The sequence below is a fragment of the Hypanus sabinus genome, chromosome 16, assembly GCF_030144855.1.
Source record: "Hypanus sabinus isolate sHypSab1 chromosome 16, sHypSab1.hap1, whole genome shotgun sequence".
Lineage (NCBI taxonomy): Eukaryota > Metazoa > Chordata > Chondrichthyes > Myliobatiformes > Dasyatidae > Hypanus > Hypanus sabinus.
In genome coordinates, this window is record NC_082721.1 from 51,199,210 (window position 1) to 51,217,659 (window position 18,450).

The 18,450-nt window shown below is 46.2% G+C and overlaps 1 protein-coding gene across 7 annotated transcripts in view; it reads right to left on the bottom strand.

Annotated features, from left to right (window-relative positions):
- Positions 1-15,253, bottom strand: part of LOC132406295 (lipoprotein lipase-like) — an 81,160-nt gene extending 65,907 nt beyond the window's left edge. For 6 of the 7 annotated variants that reach the window (XR_009516125.1, XM_059991740.1, XM_059991741.1 and 3 more), the window contains exon 1: positions 14,755-15,253. Coding sequence is in view for 5 of the 7 variants with exons in the window: in XM_059991740.1 (XP_059847723.1) it covers positions 14,755-14,851 (97 nt within the window). In the remaining 2 variants the exon portion in view is untranslated. Of the gene's footprint in view, positions 1-13,435; positions 13,538-14,754 lie in introns of those variants that run through there. The other variant, XM_059991744.1, reaches the window with a different exon arrangement.
- Between the last annotated feature and the right edge of the window lie 3,197 nt (positions 15,254-18,450).

Below are 18,450 nucleotides of genomic sequence, written 5' to 3' on the forward strand. Positions count from 1 at the left end.
GAGAGTGATGATGATAATATCTTGAAGAATAACATAATTTTCAGTGCTTTAAAATAATAACTGTTACTATTAAAAAAGCTGTATTTTATTCATTTAATTTTCAGTGTTTTAAAAGTCATTTCAATAAATAGCTAAATACCATGGGACTTCAAAGACAGATATTTTGTTGTAACGCATTTGTTCATTTTCAATTGAAATTAAAGCACATGTTTTCTACATATCCCATGATATTTTATTTTCTCTTATGAGGTGTATTACCAAAACACTCCGTCCATCTGCTCCTGGTCCGCCCCCCCTGTCAAATTTTAGAACCCTTTGTGGCCCACAAGTCAAAAAGTTTGCCCACCCCTGCTTAAGAAGGTGATCCATTATTAAAGAGCCTCTCCATCCAGGACACCCTCTTTGTATTACTACCATCAGGGAGGAGGTACAGGATCCTGAAGATGCACACGCAACAACTTAAGGACAATTTCTTTCCCTCCATCATTAGATTTCTGAATGTTCCATGAACACTTCTGCATTATTTGTTTGTTTGTTTATTTATTTATTTATCCATTCGTTCATTCATTTATTTTACTATAACTTATGGCATAAAACTTATGGCATAAGTTTATGGCATAAAACTTATGGCATAAGTTTACTGTACTGCTGCTGCAAGCAAATTTCACGACACTGTCAGTGATAATAAACCTAATTCTGATTCTGATTTTTCATGTATCACTGAATTTGCTAGATTATTATCCATCCACTGAATCTTCCTAAATCCCTTGGTTTTCTTTGCAAATTACTTCCCTACCCAAAACTCCTGAATTCCTTTATCCAAATCATTCATAACAATTGTAAAAGGCTGGTGCTCCAGCACTATTCCCTGTCACCATTCATCCCAGAAAAAGACCATCATCTGCCTCTGCTTCCTGTTAGCCAGCCCATTCACACCCAAAGCTGATCTCTTTATGGACTCAGCCCTCACAAAGCACTGGTCAATACCTGCAAATACATAATGCACCAGCCAATACCTCCAGATAATGCTTGTTATTGTACAGAAAAACAATGCTTTGTTATACAGAAAAGCTGGCCCTATTAAGCTGAGGGTGGTAGCTAGGACTTACTAGGGATCTATAGAGGGGACACAGGATGCCTGATGGAGCAGGTGAATGAATAACACTCCTGCTATGTATGCAAGGATTCAGCTTCTCACTCAATGTTCTCACTTCTCCACCTTGAACAGTCATGAGCCACAGGTTGCAAGGAAGCAGGGGCAGTGTTGTATGTCTTATGGAGGCTTTAGCACATCCTGGAAGCTCTTCCTCTGCAACACACACAAAATGCTGAAGGAATTGCATTAGGCTGCATCAATAGAAAGAAGGAACGGCCGAGGGGTCTGGCTGAGACTCTTCATCGGGACTGAGGAGGAAAGGGGAAGTGGCCAGAATAAGAAGGGTGAGTGTGTGTGCGTGTGCGTGTGTGAGAGTGAGTGAGTGTGTGAGAGTGAGTGAGTGTGTGAGAGTGAGTGAGTGAGTGTGTGTGTGTATGTGAGAGTGAGTGTGCATGTGAGTAAGTGAGTGTGTGTGTGAGTGTGTGTGTGAGAGAGAGTGCGAGTGAGTGAGTGCGAGTGAGTGAGAGCGAGTGAGAGAGAGCGAGTGAGAGAGAGCGAGTGAGAGAGTGTGTGCGTGTGAGTGAGTGAGTGTGTGTGCGTGTGGGGGTGTGTGTGCGTGTGGGGGTGTGTGTGCGTGTGTGTGAGAGTGAGTGAGTGAGTAGGTGTGTGTGCGTGTGTGAGAGTGAGTGAGTGTGTGTGTGTGAGAGTGAGTGAGAGCGAGTGAGTGAGTGCGAGTGAGTGAGTGTGTGCGTGTGAGTGAGTGAGTGAGTGTGTGTGTGTGTGTGTGTGTGTGAGAGTGAGTGAGTGAGAGCGAGTGAGTGAGAGCGAGTGAGTGAGAGCGAGTGAGTGTGTGCGTGTGAGTGAGTGAGTGAGTGTGTGTGTGTGTGTGTGGGAGGGGGGATGGCGGGAGCAAAGGTGCTCAACAAAGTGGACTCCAAATCTAAGTCTAATCTCACTGATGGGCATATAGGGAACACTGGATACTGCAATGACCCCAACAGACTCGAAAGTTAAGTGTTTCCTCACCTGTTTGGGGCCCTGAATGGACTTCAATTATCTCCATTCACTGCATCCCATGACCTACCAATCAGCACTCCTATTTACAATATACACAGACCTGCATGCACTGCACAGTCATCCACACCAAGTCAATACCCCCAGAGAAACCACTGTCACAATAGTCTAGTAGAGAACTATTATAATAAATTGCCAATATCCCTAAATAAACACTCCCTTAACATGTTGGTGATACTTCCATACACAGCATCGTGACAGCACACTGACTTCCCATATACTACCACTAATGACGCAAATGATCTCTCTTGCAGAACAATGAAACATGTCAGACCACCACATGGTCATAATGCACTTTGTACATTCATAATCTGCAATATAACATAGTGCATAGTGGTCATGCCATACCTGTGCAGCCCCAAGTATACAGTGAAACAACACACGTGGACACTACATCATTATTGTGCTGAGGTGATACTGTTTCCCGACGTAGTGACAATTCCTCCCCCCCACCCGCACCTCCCAATAGATGCTGCTTAACCCACTGAGGTTCTCCAGCATATTGTGTGCTGCTCCAGATTCCAGCATCGGCAGCCTGTAGTGTTAACATAAAGCTGGAGCTTCAAAAAGTACCAATTAAACTATACTTGGAGTAGAGTGTGCAGACTCTACACTGTCTACACTGGTCAGAGTGCAGAGGAAATTCACTGTGATGTTACCTGGATTGGAAGACTTTAGTTATGGGGAGATTGGAAAGATTGGTCTTGTTTTCCTGGAGCAAAGGAAGCTATGAGCCTGAGCTAGTAGAGAGTATTCACCACCTTTAATATGACATGCCAAAATCGTCACTAGTGCAGCCAGTTAGTTTTAGAAGTCAAATGGAGATCACCCTACAATTCACCTACCGACACAACCAAACAACAGATGACACAATAGCCACAGCTCTACAACTGCCCTTACACATCTGGAGAAGAGGGATGCTTGTGTGAGAATGCTGTTCTTGGACTACAGTTCAGCATTCCACACCATAATTCCCTCCAGGCTTGACAAGAAGCTCAGAGACCTCGGCCTTCACCCTGCCTTGTGTAGTTGGATCCTAGACTTCCTATCAGCTTGCTGACAGGTGTTGAGAATGGGCTCCCTCACTTCTGCCTCCTCTGACACTCAACACATGTGCCCCTCAGGGCTGTGTCCTAAGCCCCTTCCTTTACTCCTTGTATGCCCATGACTGTGTCACCACCCACAGTTCCAATCTGCTAATTAAATTTGCTGACGATACTACATTGATTGGACTAATCTCAAATAATAACGAGGTAGCCGCCAGAGAAAAAGTCATCACCCTGACACTTGGTGCCAAGAAAACAACCTCTCCCTCAATGTCACAAAAACAAAGGTGCCGGTTGTGGATTACAGGAGGAATGGAGACAGGCTAACCCCTATTGACATCAATGGATCTCGGGCTGAGAGGGTGAACAGCTTTAAGTTCCTCAGAATACACATCACTGAGGATTTCACTTGGTCTATAACAGCGCCTCTTTCACCTCAGATGGTTGAGAAAGTTTGGTATGGGTCCCCAAATCCTAAGGACTTTCTACAGGGGCACAATTGAGAGCATCCTGACTGGCTACATCACTGCCTGGTATGGGAACTATACTTCCCTCAATCACAGGACTCTGCAGAGAGTGGTGTGGACAACCCAGCGCATCTGTAGATGTGAACTTCCCAGTATTCAGAACATTTACAGTGACAGGTGTGTAAAAAGGGCTGGACTTGAAAAGAGCTGTTCACTCATGATCCCCATGCAATCTGACAGAGCTTGAGTAGTCTTGTAAAATAGAATGGGAAAAAACTGCAATGTCCAGATGTGCAAAGCTGATGGAGACCTATCCATACAGACTGTAATTGCTGCCAAAAATGCATTTACCAAGTACTGACTTGATGGGGGTGAGTAATTATGCAATCAATTCTTTTGTGTTTAATAATGGTCTATAGATGTACCATGGAGAACATTCTGACAGGCTGCATCACTGTCTGGTATGGAGGAACTACTGCACAGGACTGAAAGAAGCTGCAGAAGGTTGTAAATCTAATCAGCTCCATCTTGGGCACTAGCCTACAAAGTATCCAGGACATCTTTAGGGAGCGGTGTCTTAGAAAGGCAGCGTCCATTCTTAAAGAACTCCAGCACCCACGGCATGCCCTTTTCTCACTGTTACCATCAGGTGGGAGGTACAGAAGCCTGAAAGCACGCACTCAGCGATTCAGGGACAGCTTCTTCCCTTCTGCCATCTGATTCCACTTTGAAGCTTTGGACACTACCTCACTTTTTTTAATATACAGTATTTCTGTTTTTGCACATTTTTTAATACTCCATTCAATATACGTAATCGATTTACTTGTTTATTTTTATTATGTTTTATTTTATTTATTATTTTTTTCCTGCCTGCTAAATTATGCATTGCATTGAAGTGCTGCTGCTAAGTTAACAAATTTCACGCCACATGCCGGTGATAATAAACCTGATTCTGATTCTGACTTGTAATAAATTTAAACCAATTTGTAGACATTTGTTTTCACAAGAGTCTTTTCAGTTGTTTAGTGTCAAAAAAGCCAAATTAAATCCACTGTGATTCAATGTTGTAAAACAATAAAACATGAAAACTTCCGGGGGTGGGGGAGGAGAATACCTTTTACAGGCACTATAAAATTAAAAAAGGAATGAAGAGGATAGGTAGTCAGAATCTTTTCCCTAGTAGGAATCAAAAACAAGAGGACATGATGTATAGGGCTGGAGGAAAGAGTTTTTGAGGGGATATATGAGGGGCAAGTGTTTTTTTTTAAAGCATGAGAGTGGATGATATCTGGAAAGTGCATCCACAGCAGGTGGTAGAATCTCACTGTGTTCAAGAATAGATAGAATAGGTGAATTGGCAAGACAAAGAAAGATACCGTCTTAATGTGGGCAAATAGGATTAGTTTAGATCAGGGGTCGGCAACCCACGGCTCCGGAGCTGCATGTGGCTCTTTGATCTCTGTGCTGCGGCTCCCCGTAGTTTGTTAGTTTTTGAAATGTAATTCAAAATTTGAAGATTATGGTGATCTAGTACAATCTAAAAACGTTGTGGAGACCGCATTTCCTGACACATCCGAACCGGCTCACAATTAGCCAGCATTCCGGCTAAGGGAGATAGCCTACAGGGGTTTGTGAGTACATGTCTTTTGGAGCATCCGCGCCCACGGGGACAGGTTGAGGGAGGCTTTAAATCAAGGCTGTTTAGTTCAAATAAAGTTACCTTTGACTGCAGTGTCTTTATTTTAGCGCTGCGTGTAGCGCTACACCGCGTTTTTTTATCGCTATTAATATACATCACCACTGCCAATGCCTGACAACCACCAGTGTGCGCTTTCTTTTAATTCTTTGATCCAAGGTAGGCTACCTATGGAGTAACCTTCAACCCAACGTCTTTTTTTCAGAGTTCAAAATGTTTTTGTTGCATGCAGAAATGTAATTTCATTTTCTCTGCAGGAGTTCATCAATTTCATAAATGCAACACATTATAGTTTGTTTATACATAGCATAAAGGCAAAAAAACCGTTGTATGCAGTGTTATTTCATTTTAAATGTCAAATGGGTTTTGTGGCTCCCAGTGTTTTCTTTTCTGTGGGAAATGGGTCCATATTGGCTCTTTCAGTGGTAAACGTTGCCGACCCCTGGTTTAGATGAACAAAATGGTTGCAAGGACCAGTTAGGCTGAACAGCCTGTTTCTGTGCTATATACACAGAATCACCCAACACACAACAGGTGTCATCATAACACTGAGTAGATGCCTCTCAATGCAACAACAAGTGGTTCTGTATCTCTAAATAAAAAGTAAAGAAAAATAAATACTTTCATAACAGACCAATCAATGGATCGATAACAGAATTTGAGTTGATACCATCACAAACTCATCCTTCAATAAGGTTGGAAGATTTTACAGAGATGGTCTTTCCAATGCTTGAGATATCTGCTGGAGGTAGTCCAGCTCTCAGAAGCAAACAAAATGGCAGTGATGGCTACTACCCAGTGAGGCTGAATCTATCAACACTCTTTTCATTGATCAAAGGTGGTGGAAGAAACTAACAAAGGACTAATCAACCACATCTCCATCGTTGATGCCAGCATTCTATCTGGTTCAGTCAGATGGATGATAAAGAGTGGAAAAGGCCATATCCCAACTCAAGTACAGGACTGTACCCATACTGAAATGCTAATGCTTGAGGTGAAGACTTCAGTCACAAACCACACCCTCATCACTCCTATCTGTGAAATGGAGACACACCTAGGACCTTAAGAAGTGAGATGTCAGACGACAAGGCATTGTTAATGGCATATGTATGGTTTATCAAAAATAGAAAAGTTTTTGAAGAGGCAAACACGAGGAAATCTGCAGATGCTAGAAATTCAAGCAACACACACAAAATGCTGGTGGAACGCAGCAGGCCAGGCAGCATCTATAGGAAGAAGTACAGTTGGCGTTTTGGGCTGAGACCCTTCGTCAGGACTAACTGAAAGAAAAGATAGTAAGAGATTTGAAAGTAGATTTGATAGGAGTCTCATTTTGGATTTCCCCCTCCCCCTCCTACTTTCAAATCTCTTACTATCTTTTCTTTCAGTTAGTCCTGACAAAGGGTCTCAGCCTGAAACATCAACTGTACTTCTTCCTATAGAAGTTTTTGAAGAGGTTCTCTTTCATAAAAAGTTAAAAACAAATATCAACTGAGAATCAATCTATGACGAGCTCAAAATATATATTGAAGATAAAAGTATTTTGATTAGGAACATTAAACACAAAGTACACTGCAGATGCTGTGGTCAAAGCAACACGTACAACAAGCTGGAGGAATTCAGCAGGTCAGGCAGTATCCATGGAATCAAGCAGTCAATGTTTCGGGCCAAGACCCTTCATCAGGACAGGCTGGGACAAAGGGTCTCGGCCTGAAAAGTTGACTGCTTGGTTCCACGGATGCTGCTCGATCTGCTGAGTTCCTCCAGCTTGTTGTACGTGTTGCTTTGATTAGGAACATGATTTCTTGTGCAACAGCTGGAGCACCATATATGACAGGTCACCATACTGGTTTAGTGGCATTTATGAGAAAAGAAATTTCAAGTCTGTTAGCAGTTCACTGTGCAATTCATCATCAACGTCTCGCAGCCAGCGACTTTTTTTCAAGCAAGACTCTTGAAATATCTACTATCAACAAAATTAAAGTGCATCCATTGAACAGCAAAATATTTCACCAGTTATGCCAAGATAACGACGAAGAGTTTGAGCACTTGCTTCTTCACACTGAAGTGTTTTGGCTATCAAAAGGCTGCTGCTTAAAACATTGCTTTGATCTTTTGGACACTGTGGTTGAATTTTTGCTCAAAGTTGACAAGAGCTTGGGAAACAAGATTGAACTTCTAGGTGGAGATGTGACATAGCTGATCTCTATGATTAAATAAACATACTAAATATGAAACTGCAGAGTAAGATTTTCAATTTAATCTGGGCAAAAAGTGCAGTGTCCACTTTTATCAGAAAATAGTAAATGCATAAGCAAAAGATTGGGAGAAGGATGTTCTCACAGTTTCCCTGCATGTAAAGTATGGCACTCTCTTTCACAGACAGTGATTTGCAAGAATACTGCTTACACCTGCAATTACTGAAGAAGGATTTTCAGAATTGATTCAAGGACTTAAACGATCTGGAAATTCCAGACTGGGTAATTAACCCATTTCTTTGCAAGGTGGAAGAACAGGAAGAGAATGATGTAAAAGCAAAAATGTTTTCAAAAATGTCGACTTTTGTGGTATGCGGCTACACTGTCATATGAAGTTTCCTAGTCACTGGAGAAAAGCCAAACTGCTCTTCATTGCATTTCCATCCTCCCACCTTGTTGAAAGAGTCTTCAATGCAGTGAACCACATACTCACAAAAAGCAGAAACCACATGGACATCGTTATGCTTGGAGGGTTAAGACTTTTGCTGTCACAACTTGAACCAGATATTTCAGCTCTTGCTAAACCATCAAGTTCAAGATCACATTGATATCGAAGCTGCAGTGCAGCACACAGGTGAAAGCTAGATTTAAAGGAAAATAAAAATTAAAGCAGAATAATTTTTCTCTTGTTAGCATATGGTAGACATGTTTTTACACTATGGGAGTGCCAGAAAGTATATCATGCCTAAGAGGGGTGTTGGCAGGTATGAAGGTGCTTTAGGGAGGGACATTGGGCAAAAAGGGTTGGGAAACACTGATGTAGCCCTTTCTGTTCCTGGTATTTCAATATCAGACTGTGATGCACCAGTTATGATCCTCTCTGCTGTGCATCTTCAGAGTTTGTTAATGTTTTTGATGACATGATGAATCCACACAAACTCTTAGGAAAGTACAGGTGCTGTCCTACCTTCTGCATGCCACAGGTCACTAGAAGTCAATGGCTCACAGCTCACTGCTCATGAGGTTTACTCATCTCTGCACTGAACTGAGGCTGTGGCCTGCAGTTAACAGGCTCCTGGATCAGCTGGTTCTGGCTTCGTAGCTGTAGACTCACTTTCATGAACTTCAGTTCTGAAAGTTATTTGCTTATTGTTATTGTTTGCACAGTTTGCTTTCGCACACTGTGTGTTTAAAGGTCTTCTTATTTTAATGGGTTTTATTGGATTTCTTTGTTTTGTGGCTGCCTGGAAGGAGTCAAATCTCAAGGATGTGTTGTATACATATTTTGATAATAAATGTACTTTGAACTTCCAGTGTGCGTAGCAGGAGCTTGAAAATAAATGACTGGGGGCAATCAGGATATTCTCTGTGCCACAGATCTTGGGGTAATCAGATAAGAGCCAATAACAAGTTAGAGTGAAATGGAATGGCCGTTATGTGAGTGAGCCAGTGTTATTGTGGGGGAGTTGAGGCTTTGGCAAGGAGAAGCAAAGATTTCAAGTACTGGTAACTAACTTTCTTTCTTGTTGCACAGGTAGAGCAATGGGAATGCAAAGCAGGATAGTGGAATATTCGTCTTGTGGGATGACTACACCTGCAAGAAGTATTTCCAGCTACAGCTTCTTACAGACTGTGTTAAGGAATTGGAGATGGAGCTGGATGAACTATAGATCACTTGGTAGGCTGAGGGGCTGATTGACAGGTATTACAGGGAAGTAGGTACACTTAAGGTGCAGGACAAAAGTAACTGGGTGACCATCAGGATGGGGAAATGTGATAGGCAGCCAGTGCACAGTACCCCTGTGACCATTCCCCTCAATAACAGGTATAGCACATTGGATGATGACCCAGCAGAAGAAAGCTACAGTGGTCAGGTCTCTGGCTCTGGTTCTTAGAAGGACTGCAAGGGTTGTGACCTCAGCATTGCTACCCATGCCATATGTGAGTGAGGCCAGAAAAAAAAAGAAAATCATACAGCTCAACATGTGGCTAAGGAGATGGTGCAAGAGAATTAGCTTTAGATGTTTGGATCACTGGGCTCTCTACCAGGATAGGTGGGACTGTACAGGCAGGATGGTTTGCACCTGAACTGAATGGGGACTAACATCCTAGTGGGAATGTTCATCAGTACTGCACAGGGAGGTTTAAATTAGAGTTGCAGGGAAATAGGAACCAAAACATCAGAGAAGAAAGTGAAATGGGAAAAGATGTTGTTAAGCCTACATACAAAGACAAGAAGAGGTTGAACATGGTATGAATAATGTTCTGAGTTCCATCTATTTGAATGCAAGGAAAATAAGGAAGGCAAATAAGCTTATAACATGGATCAACACATGAAATTATGATTAATGAGACTTGGTTGCAGGAAAGGCAAGACTGGCAGCTCAACATTTCAGATTTCTGTTGCTTTAGACATGATAGAGAGTGAGGGAATAAAGGGGGTAGAATGGCACTGTTAATCAAGAAAAATGTCAAGTTAGTGCAGAGACAGGAGAGTTCAGCTACTGAAACAATAGAGATGGAACTGAGGAATAAGAAAAGGAATGTATTATAGACCACCCAATAGTCAGCAGAATTTAGGGGAGCAAATTTATAGAGACATCACAGACAGTTGCAAAAGGTTGTGATAATAGGTGATTTAAACTTTCCATATATTGACAGGGACCACCTTACTGAGAAAGGACTGGATGGGTTAAAGTTTGGAAAATATGTTCAGGGAGTGGGGGAGGGGAAGAAAGAGACAGAGATAGAGAGGAGGGGAAGGAGAAGAAGAAGAAACAAAGCAGGTATAGGCAGCAAGAACAAATGAGGTACTTGAGGAATATAAGAAATGCAAAAGAAAACTTCTGAAGGAAATCAGGAGAGCAAAAATAAGGCATGAAGTTGCTCTGCCAGACAAGGTGAAGGAGAATCCCAAGGCTTCTACAGATATGCTAAGACCAAAAGGACAGCAAGAGATAAAATCAGTCTTCTTCAGAGTGATCACCTATGCATGGAGCCGAAAGAGGTGGGGAGATCTTAAATTATTTTTTGCATCTATAGTTACTCAGGAAACAGACACAAAGTCTATAGCAGGGAGGCAAAACAGTTGTGAAGACCGACCATATGCAGATTACAGAAAAGGAGGCGTTTGCTGTCTTGAGGTGGATAAAACCCTAGATCCTAACAAGGCATTCCCTTGGACCTTGTGGGAGGCTAGTGAAGAAATGCAGGAGCACTAGCAGAGATATTTAAAATATATTTAGCCACAGGTGAGGTGCTGGAGGATAACTGATGTTATTCTGTAGTTTAGGGAAGGTTCTAAGAATAAGCCATGCAGTTATAGTCCTGTGAGCCTGACATCAGTAGTGTGAAAGTTATTGGAAGTAATTCTAATGGACCAGATATATGAGTATTTGAATAGGATTGATTAGGGATGGTCAACATTGCTTTGTGCATGGTAGGTGATTTCTAACTAATGGTATAGAGTTTTTCGAGTAGGTTACCAGGAATGTTATTGAAGGAGAGCAAGTGGACATTAGCAAGGCTTTTCAATGTTCTGCATGAGAGATTGATCAAGAAGGTTCAGTCGTTTGACATTCAGGATGAGGTAGTAAATTAGATTAGATGCTTACTTCATGGAAGAAGCCAGACAGATGGTTCCCTCTCTAACTAGAGGTCTGCATCTAATGATCATGCTGGACCATTGTTGTTTGTCATCTATATCAACAGCTGCATGATAATGTGGTAAACTGGATCAACATATTTGCAGACGACATGAAGGTTAGGGGTGTAGTGGACTGCAAGGAAGGCTATCAAAACCTGTAGAAGGATCTGGACCGACTGGAAATATGGGCCTAAAGATGACATATGGAACTTAATGCAGACAAATGTGAGGTCATCCACTTTGGGAGGACACATCAGGGTAGGACTTGCATGCTAAATGATAGAGCACTGAGGAGTGTGTTAAAACAGAGGAATGTGGGAATACAGATCCATAATTCCTTGAAAGTGGCATCACAGGTAAATAGAGTTGAAAAAAAGAGTTTTTGGCACATAAATTAAAGTACTGAGAACAGGAGTTGGGATGTTATTTTGAAGTTGTATAATATAAGATGTTGGTGATATCTAATTTGGAGTATTATGTAGTTCTGGTTACCTACCTACAGGAAAGATATCCATGAGATTGAAAGAGTACAGAGAAAATTTACAAGGATGTTACCAGGACTTGTGGACCTGAATTATAGGGAAAGGTTGAATAGGATACAGCCTTATTCCCTAGAGTGCAGGAGGATGAGAAGAGATTTGTAGAGGTGTACAAAATCATGAGGAGTATACATACAGTAAGTAAAAGCGGGCTTTTCCCATTGACGTTGGCTGAGACTAGAACTAGAGGTCACAAGCTTAGGGTGAAAGGAAAAAATGTTTAAGGGGAACATGAGGAGGAGCTTCTTCACTAAGTGGGTGGAGAGAGTGTGGAACGAGCTGCCAGGCAAAGTGGTGGATACAGGTTTGGTTTCAACATTTAAGATAAATTTGAGTAGGTACATGGATAAGTGAGGTGTGGAAGGCAATGATCCAGATGCAGGTCTGGGTACATGGATAGGAGAGGTATGTTGGGCAGTGATCCAGATGCAGGTCTGGGTACATGGATAGGAGAGGTATGTTGGGCAGAGATCCAGGTACAGGTCTGGGTACATGGCTGGAGAGGTATGTTGGGCAGAGATCCAGGTGCAGGTCAATGGGACTAGGCAAAATAATAGTTTGGCATGAAGTAGAAGGGCTGCAGGGCTGTGGTGGTTCAGTCCGAAGTCCGTGGTCCAGTCTGCGGACTCCGGGTTTTCCGGCGGTCCCTTGCTGCGGTTGGACTTAACTAGAAACACCTGAGGCTCATATTGGAACTGGGGATATAAGTGGCCCTGGCATTGAGTGTGGTTGGGGGTTGTCTTGTCAAGATGCTCATGGCACAGATGGCTGGTGGAAGGCTAGAATGGTCTCGGCCATCCTTGGGGCTGTGTTGGAGAACCATGGCTTCTGGGAGCCTTGCTGGTAGTAGTTGGAATGGTCATTGTGGGATGGATTCAGCTGTTTCCTGGGCCAGCTGGGTGACTGTCAGTCACTCTGAGCTAGGTAGGGATCTGGTTGTTTCTGTAGCCAGCCAAGGCTGCTGGCTGTAATGGCTACTCAGAGCTACCCCGATGCAGAGGTGGAACTGTCTGTTGTTCCTTGGTGTTTGTCTCTTCCTGTCCTTGCCCCTGTGGGGTAAGTCAGACTGTTCTGCTGTTACCTGTGGGGATCTGTCTTGTCTTTGCCTTTGTCAGGTAGGTCAGGCTGTTCTGCTGTTATCTGATGGATGGTCCTGCCCCACCTTGGTGTGGAGTGATAGATGAGTCCTGGCTTGTTGATGGATAAGTCCTGGCTCCATGTTGATGTACAGTTCCCAGTCTGCCCCTAGCTCCAGCCTGAGTTCCCCAAGCCTGCAGCCTCGAGCCTTGACCCAAGCCCCCAAGTCCCTAGCCAAGCCTTGTCACGTCCTCGCTTGGGTTTGGGGGTCCGAGCCCGAGGCAAGACCCAGGTCCTGGGTCCTTGTCTGGTCTTGGGCTTGGAGTCCACCCCAGGCTCCTTGTTCCCAGTCCCTGGACCTGGTCCTGCTTCCTCTGCCTAGACTGCATCCCGTCCTGTCCTTGGGTTCTGTCTTGTCCTGTTTCCAGGACTCCGGTGTCTGTGTCCTGCAGTTGGGTCCTGATTCAACACTCAATTTATGAGAAGGGCCTGATTTTTTGCTGTAGTGCTTTATGATTTTCATGTGTTCTTTGTGATGACACTCACGTGCTGATCTAAGACTGATAAGCTAATGCCCAGGAATTTAAACTACTGACCTGTCCACCTCTGTCTTCCTCCTATATGCTCGTTGGTTGTGTTGTTACTGAGTGAGAGGTTGTTGTGACACCATTCAACCAGACTTTCTACCTCCCTTCTTTTTGCCGATTCGTCCACACTTCTGATTTGGCCAACAGTGACGTCATCAGTAAATTTAAATTGCTATTGGAGCTGTACTTAGCCACGCAATCATAAGTGTAAATTTACACCGTAAATCAAGTAGAGCAGGGGGCTAAGCACACAGTCCAGTGGTGTGCCTGTATTGAGGGTGCGTGGAGGAGATGTTGGTGCCGATCTGTGCTAACTGGGGTCTACTACAGACACAGACAAACAGATACAGACAAAGGGCCACGGACACTGTCCGTCTGTAGTCTCTCACAAAACAAACTCCGCACCCTTCACTTTCAGCAATGATTGGCGAGTCTGGTCCCGGAAAAGGACACACCGAGGCGATGAATGTCGGGGTACACTGGTCCACACACCCTCTCCATCACACTGAGTCAATGAGAATGTCAAATGCAACTCGTGGCGTAGGGACGGGGTGTGGGGTGGGATAGGGTGGGATGGGTTGGGTGCAAGGGAAACAAGTTGTTTGATCTGCCACACAGAGGACGGTCTGGGGGGGGCACTAGAACGGGGGCGTCTGGCAGATTTCTGAGGTCGGTGGACGGGGAATCGGAAGTATGGAGTCTTGGGCTGAAGGTCCAGACTCCGCTGGCATCAGGTTTCAGGGAGTTAAATTCCCCCCCAAAAAAGCAACGAACAGGTGTGGGGAGGAGACCCGGACCCGACATCTGGAAATCGCCGCTTTGTTCAGTGGGCGCTACAGGAGAGCCGGGACCCCAATGACTACACCAAACTACCAACTCCACTCCCCCTCCCCCAAACTCCACGTCCGTGACCCTCTCTCCCACAGTTATAATGTGGTGCATCATTCTTTCTACGTTCCCAAACCAAGGGGCTAGGGGCCAGAGCGGGACCCGTGAGTCCTCCCCCCGCCCCCCACACACGGTTCCGGGACCAGAGAGCCAGAGACCTGTCAGCCCTGGTCCACAAAGAATCCCGATCGAAATGGCCCTCCTCCCCCAGCCCAGTCTCTGTCCTTGTGAACGGAGTTCCCATCACCCTTCCCAACCCGCGCCACCTGCACTCACAGCTCCCGTCCCTCCAGCTCCCCACTCTCACTCGTCATCTCCCTTCCTCGCCTCTCGTCTTTCCTCCCCTCCTCCTTCACCTCTCCTTCCTCCTCCCATTCCCCTCTTTCTGCGATCCATTCGTCTCCCTTCACTCACACTCCGAACGCTTCCTCATCACCCACCTGTTGCGTCTCCTGTCTTCACGTTCTCCGCAAAGCTTGGCCGGAGTGTAGAACCAAGGAGCAGAAGCAGGGGCAGTGGGAGAGACGAGCAGCGCATGGTGAGTCCCGGGCTGGGGACAAGGTCTGCCTCCGGATGAGTGAGAGTGAAGGCGGGGCTACCGCCGGGATCTGACACTCAATACACACCACTCAGCCTTTAATCAACCGGAGAGCAGCCTGATTGGTGAGACCGGGGCTCGTCTCTCGGCAACCGCACGCTTCCAACCGACTGCGCTGCTCAATTGTAAATCCGTAGACGTGCTCCACACACAGGCCACGTTAACCCACTCCAACTTAGACTTAACTCAAGGAGCTCAAAACTCCTTTGTCACCCACAAACAATTCTTACCCACTCAATGCCGTCGCCATTTCTCACGCTAACAACCCCTCGCCGCTATCCAAACAGATCCCATCCTATGTCACCATTCATACCGACTGAGACGGGCTAAAACTCACCCACTCCATGTCACCGTACCCAGTCTAAGCCCTGTCAAACTGCACTTGCACTCGGCGTGGAATCGTCTCCCACACCCACAGCAAGCCACTCCTATCCAATCAAACCAAAGTACTGGACACTGATTCGAAAGAAGTCTATAGACGTGCTCCCCACTACAGATACCTTTACAAAGGGGATGGGTTACACCTGAACTGAGGGGACCAATACCCTTGCGGGCAGGTTTGCCAGAGCTGTTAGGGAAGGTTTAAACTAGGTAGGGAGATGGGAATTGGATTGATAGGGCAGAGGCTGTTGGTAAACAAGCAAAGTCAGTGTGTATTGAGACTGTCAGGAAGCACATGCAGATGATAGGACAAAATTGCAGTCAGTGGGATGAGCTGCAGCGTAAAAGGGAGACAAAATCAAAAAAGGGTGATAAATACAGGACAGGAGACATTATATTTGAATGCATGCAGTATATGGACTAAGGTAGCTGATCTTGTAGTGCAATTAGACACTGGCAGCTATGACGTTGAGGGCATCTCCAATTTGTGGCTGAAAGAAGATCACAGTTGGGAGCTTAACATCGAAGGATGCACATTGTATCAAGAAGACCAAATGCAACACATAGACATGCCTTCTCCCAGGAACAGGACTAGGCATGAGAAGGAAGCAAGGGCTGTGGGGAAGAAAGGACACTGGACATGACACAGTCCCTGGATGAGACAAGGATACCAGGCCTGGGCTAGGACTTGACTAGGATAGTGGAACCAGGACATGGAACTGGGGACTAGGAGCCTGGGCTTGGACTCCGAGCCAGAGACTGGACAAGGACCCAGAACCTGGGTCTTGACTCGGGTTTGGACTCCAGAACTAGGCGAAGACATGACGAGGCTATAGGATGAGGAGAGGCAACAGGACTAGACATGAGACTCCTGGATAGGACAAGGGAACCCCAGCACAAGACAAGGGAACCACAGCACCGGGCTGGGCAAGGTACTCCTGGGCTGGGCGAGGCATATGGGCAAAACGAGAACACAAAGCCGTGGCTTGGACAGGACAAGGTTCTAGGACGTGGCTAGAACTGGACGAGACCCCAAAGCCTGGACTTGATCGAGAAAGAGAGAGGAACATGGAACACTGAGCTGGGACCCCTCCTTGGGAACAGGACGTAGGGCTGGGACTCATACACAGAGCCAGGACCCCACCTTGGAAACAGGACGTAGGGCCGGGACTCATTACACAGAACACAGAGCCAGGACCCCTTCTTGGAAACAGGACGTAGGGCTGGGACTCATTACACAGAATACAGAGCCGGGACCCCTCCTTGGGAACAGGACGTAGGGCCGGGACTCATTACACAGAACACAGAGCTGGGACCCCTCCTTGGGAACAGGATGTAGGGACAGGACTCATTACACAGAACATAGAGCCGGGACCCCTCCTTGGGAACAGGACATAGGGCTGGGACTCATTACACAGAACACAGAGCTGGGACCCCTCCTTGGGAACAGGATGTAGGGACAGGACTCATTACGCAGAACACAGAGCTGGAACCACTCCTTGGAAACAGGACATAGGGCCAGGACTCATTACACAAAACACAGAGCTGGGACCCCTCCTTGGGAATAGGATGTAGGGCCGGGACTCATTACACAGAACACGGAGCCAGGACCCCTCCTTGGGAACAGGACATAGGGCTGGGACTCATACACAGAACACAGAGCTGGGACCCCTCCTTGGGAACAGGATGTAGGGACAGGACTCATTACACAGAACACAGAGCTGGGACCCATCCTTGGGAACAGGATGTAGGGACAGGACTCATTACACAGAACACAGAGCTGGGACCCCTCCTTGGGAACAGGACATAGTGCTGGGACTCATTACACAGAACACAGAGCCGGGATCCCTCCTTGGGTACAGGACGTAGGGCTGGGACTCATTACACAAAACACAGAGCCGGGACCCCTCCTTGGGAACAGGACGTAGGGCCAGGACTCATTACACAGAACACAGAGCTGGGACCCCTCCTTGGGAACAGGACGTAGGGACAGGACTCATTACACAGAACACAGAGCTGGGACCCCTCCTTGGGAACAGGACATAGGGCTGGGACTCATTACACAGAACACAGAGCTGGGACCCCTCCTTGGGAACAGGATGTAGGGACAGGACTCATTACACAGAACACAGAGCTGGGACCCCTCCTTGGGAACAGGACATAGGGCTGGGACTCATTACACAGAACACAGAGCTGGGACCCCTCCTTGGGAACAGGACATAGGGCTGGGACTCATTACACAGAACACAGAGCCGGGACCCCTCCTTGGGAACAGGATGTAGGGCCGGGACTCATTACACAGAACACGGAGCCAGGACCCCTCCTTGGGAACAGGACATAGGGCTGGGACTCATACACAGAACATAGAGCCGGGACCCCTCCTTGTGAACAGGATGTAGGGCCAGGACTCATTACACAGAACACAGAGCTGGGACCCCTCCTTGGGAACAGGATGTAGGGACAGGACTCATTACACAGAACACAGAGCTGGGACCCCTCCTTGGGAACAGGACATAGGGCTGGGACTCATTACACAGAACACAGAGCTGGGACCCCTCCTTGGGAACAGGATGTAGGGACAGGACTCATTACACAGAACACTGAGCTGGGACCCCTCCTTGGGAACAGGACATAGGGCTGGGACTCATACACAGAACATAGAGCCGGGACCCCTCCTTGGGAACAGGACGTAGGGCCAGGACTCATTACACAGAACACAGAGCCGGGACCCCTCCTTGGGAACAGGACGAAGGGCTGGGACTCATACACAGAACACAGAGCTGGGACCCCTCCTTGGGAACAGGACGTGAGGCCAGGACTCATACACAGAACACAGAGCCGGGACCCCTCCTTGGAAACAGGACGAAGGGCTGGGACTCATTACACAGAACACAGAGCCGGGACCCCTCCTTGGGAACAGGACGTGAGGCCAGGACTCATACACAGAACACAGAGCCGGGACCCCTCCTTGGAAACAGGACGAAGGGCTGGGACTCATTACACAGAACACAGAGCTGGGACCCCTCCTTGGGAACAGGACGTGAGGCCAGGACTCACACACAGAACACAGAGCCGGGATCCCTCCTTGGGTACAGGATGTAGGGCTGGGACTCATTACACAGAACACAGAGTCGGGACCCCTCCTTGGAAACAGGAC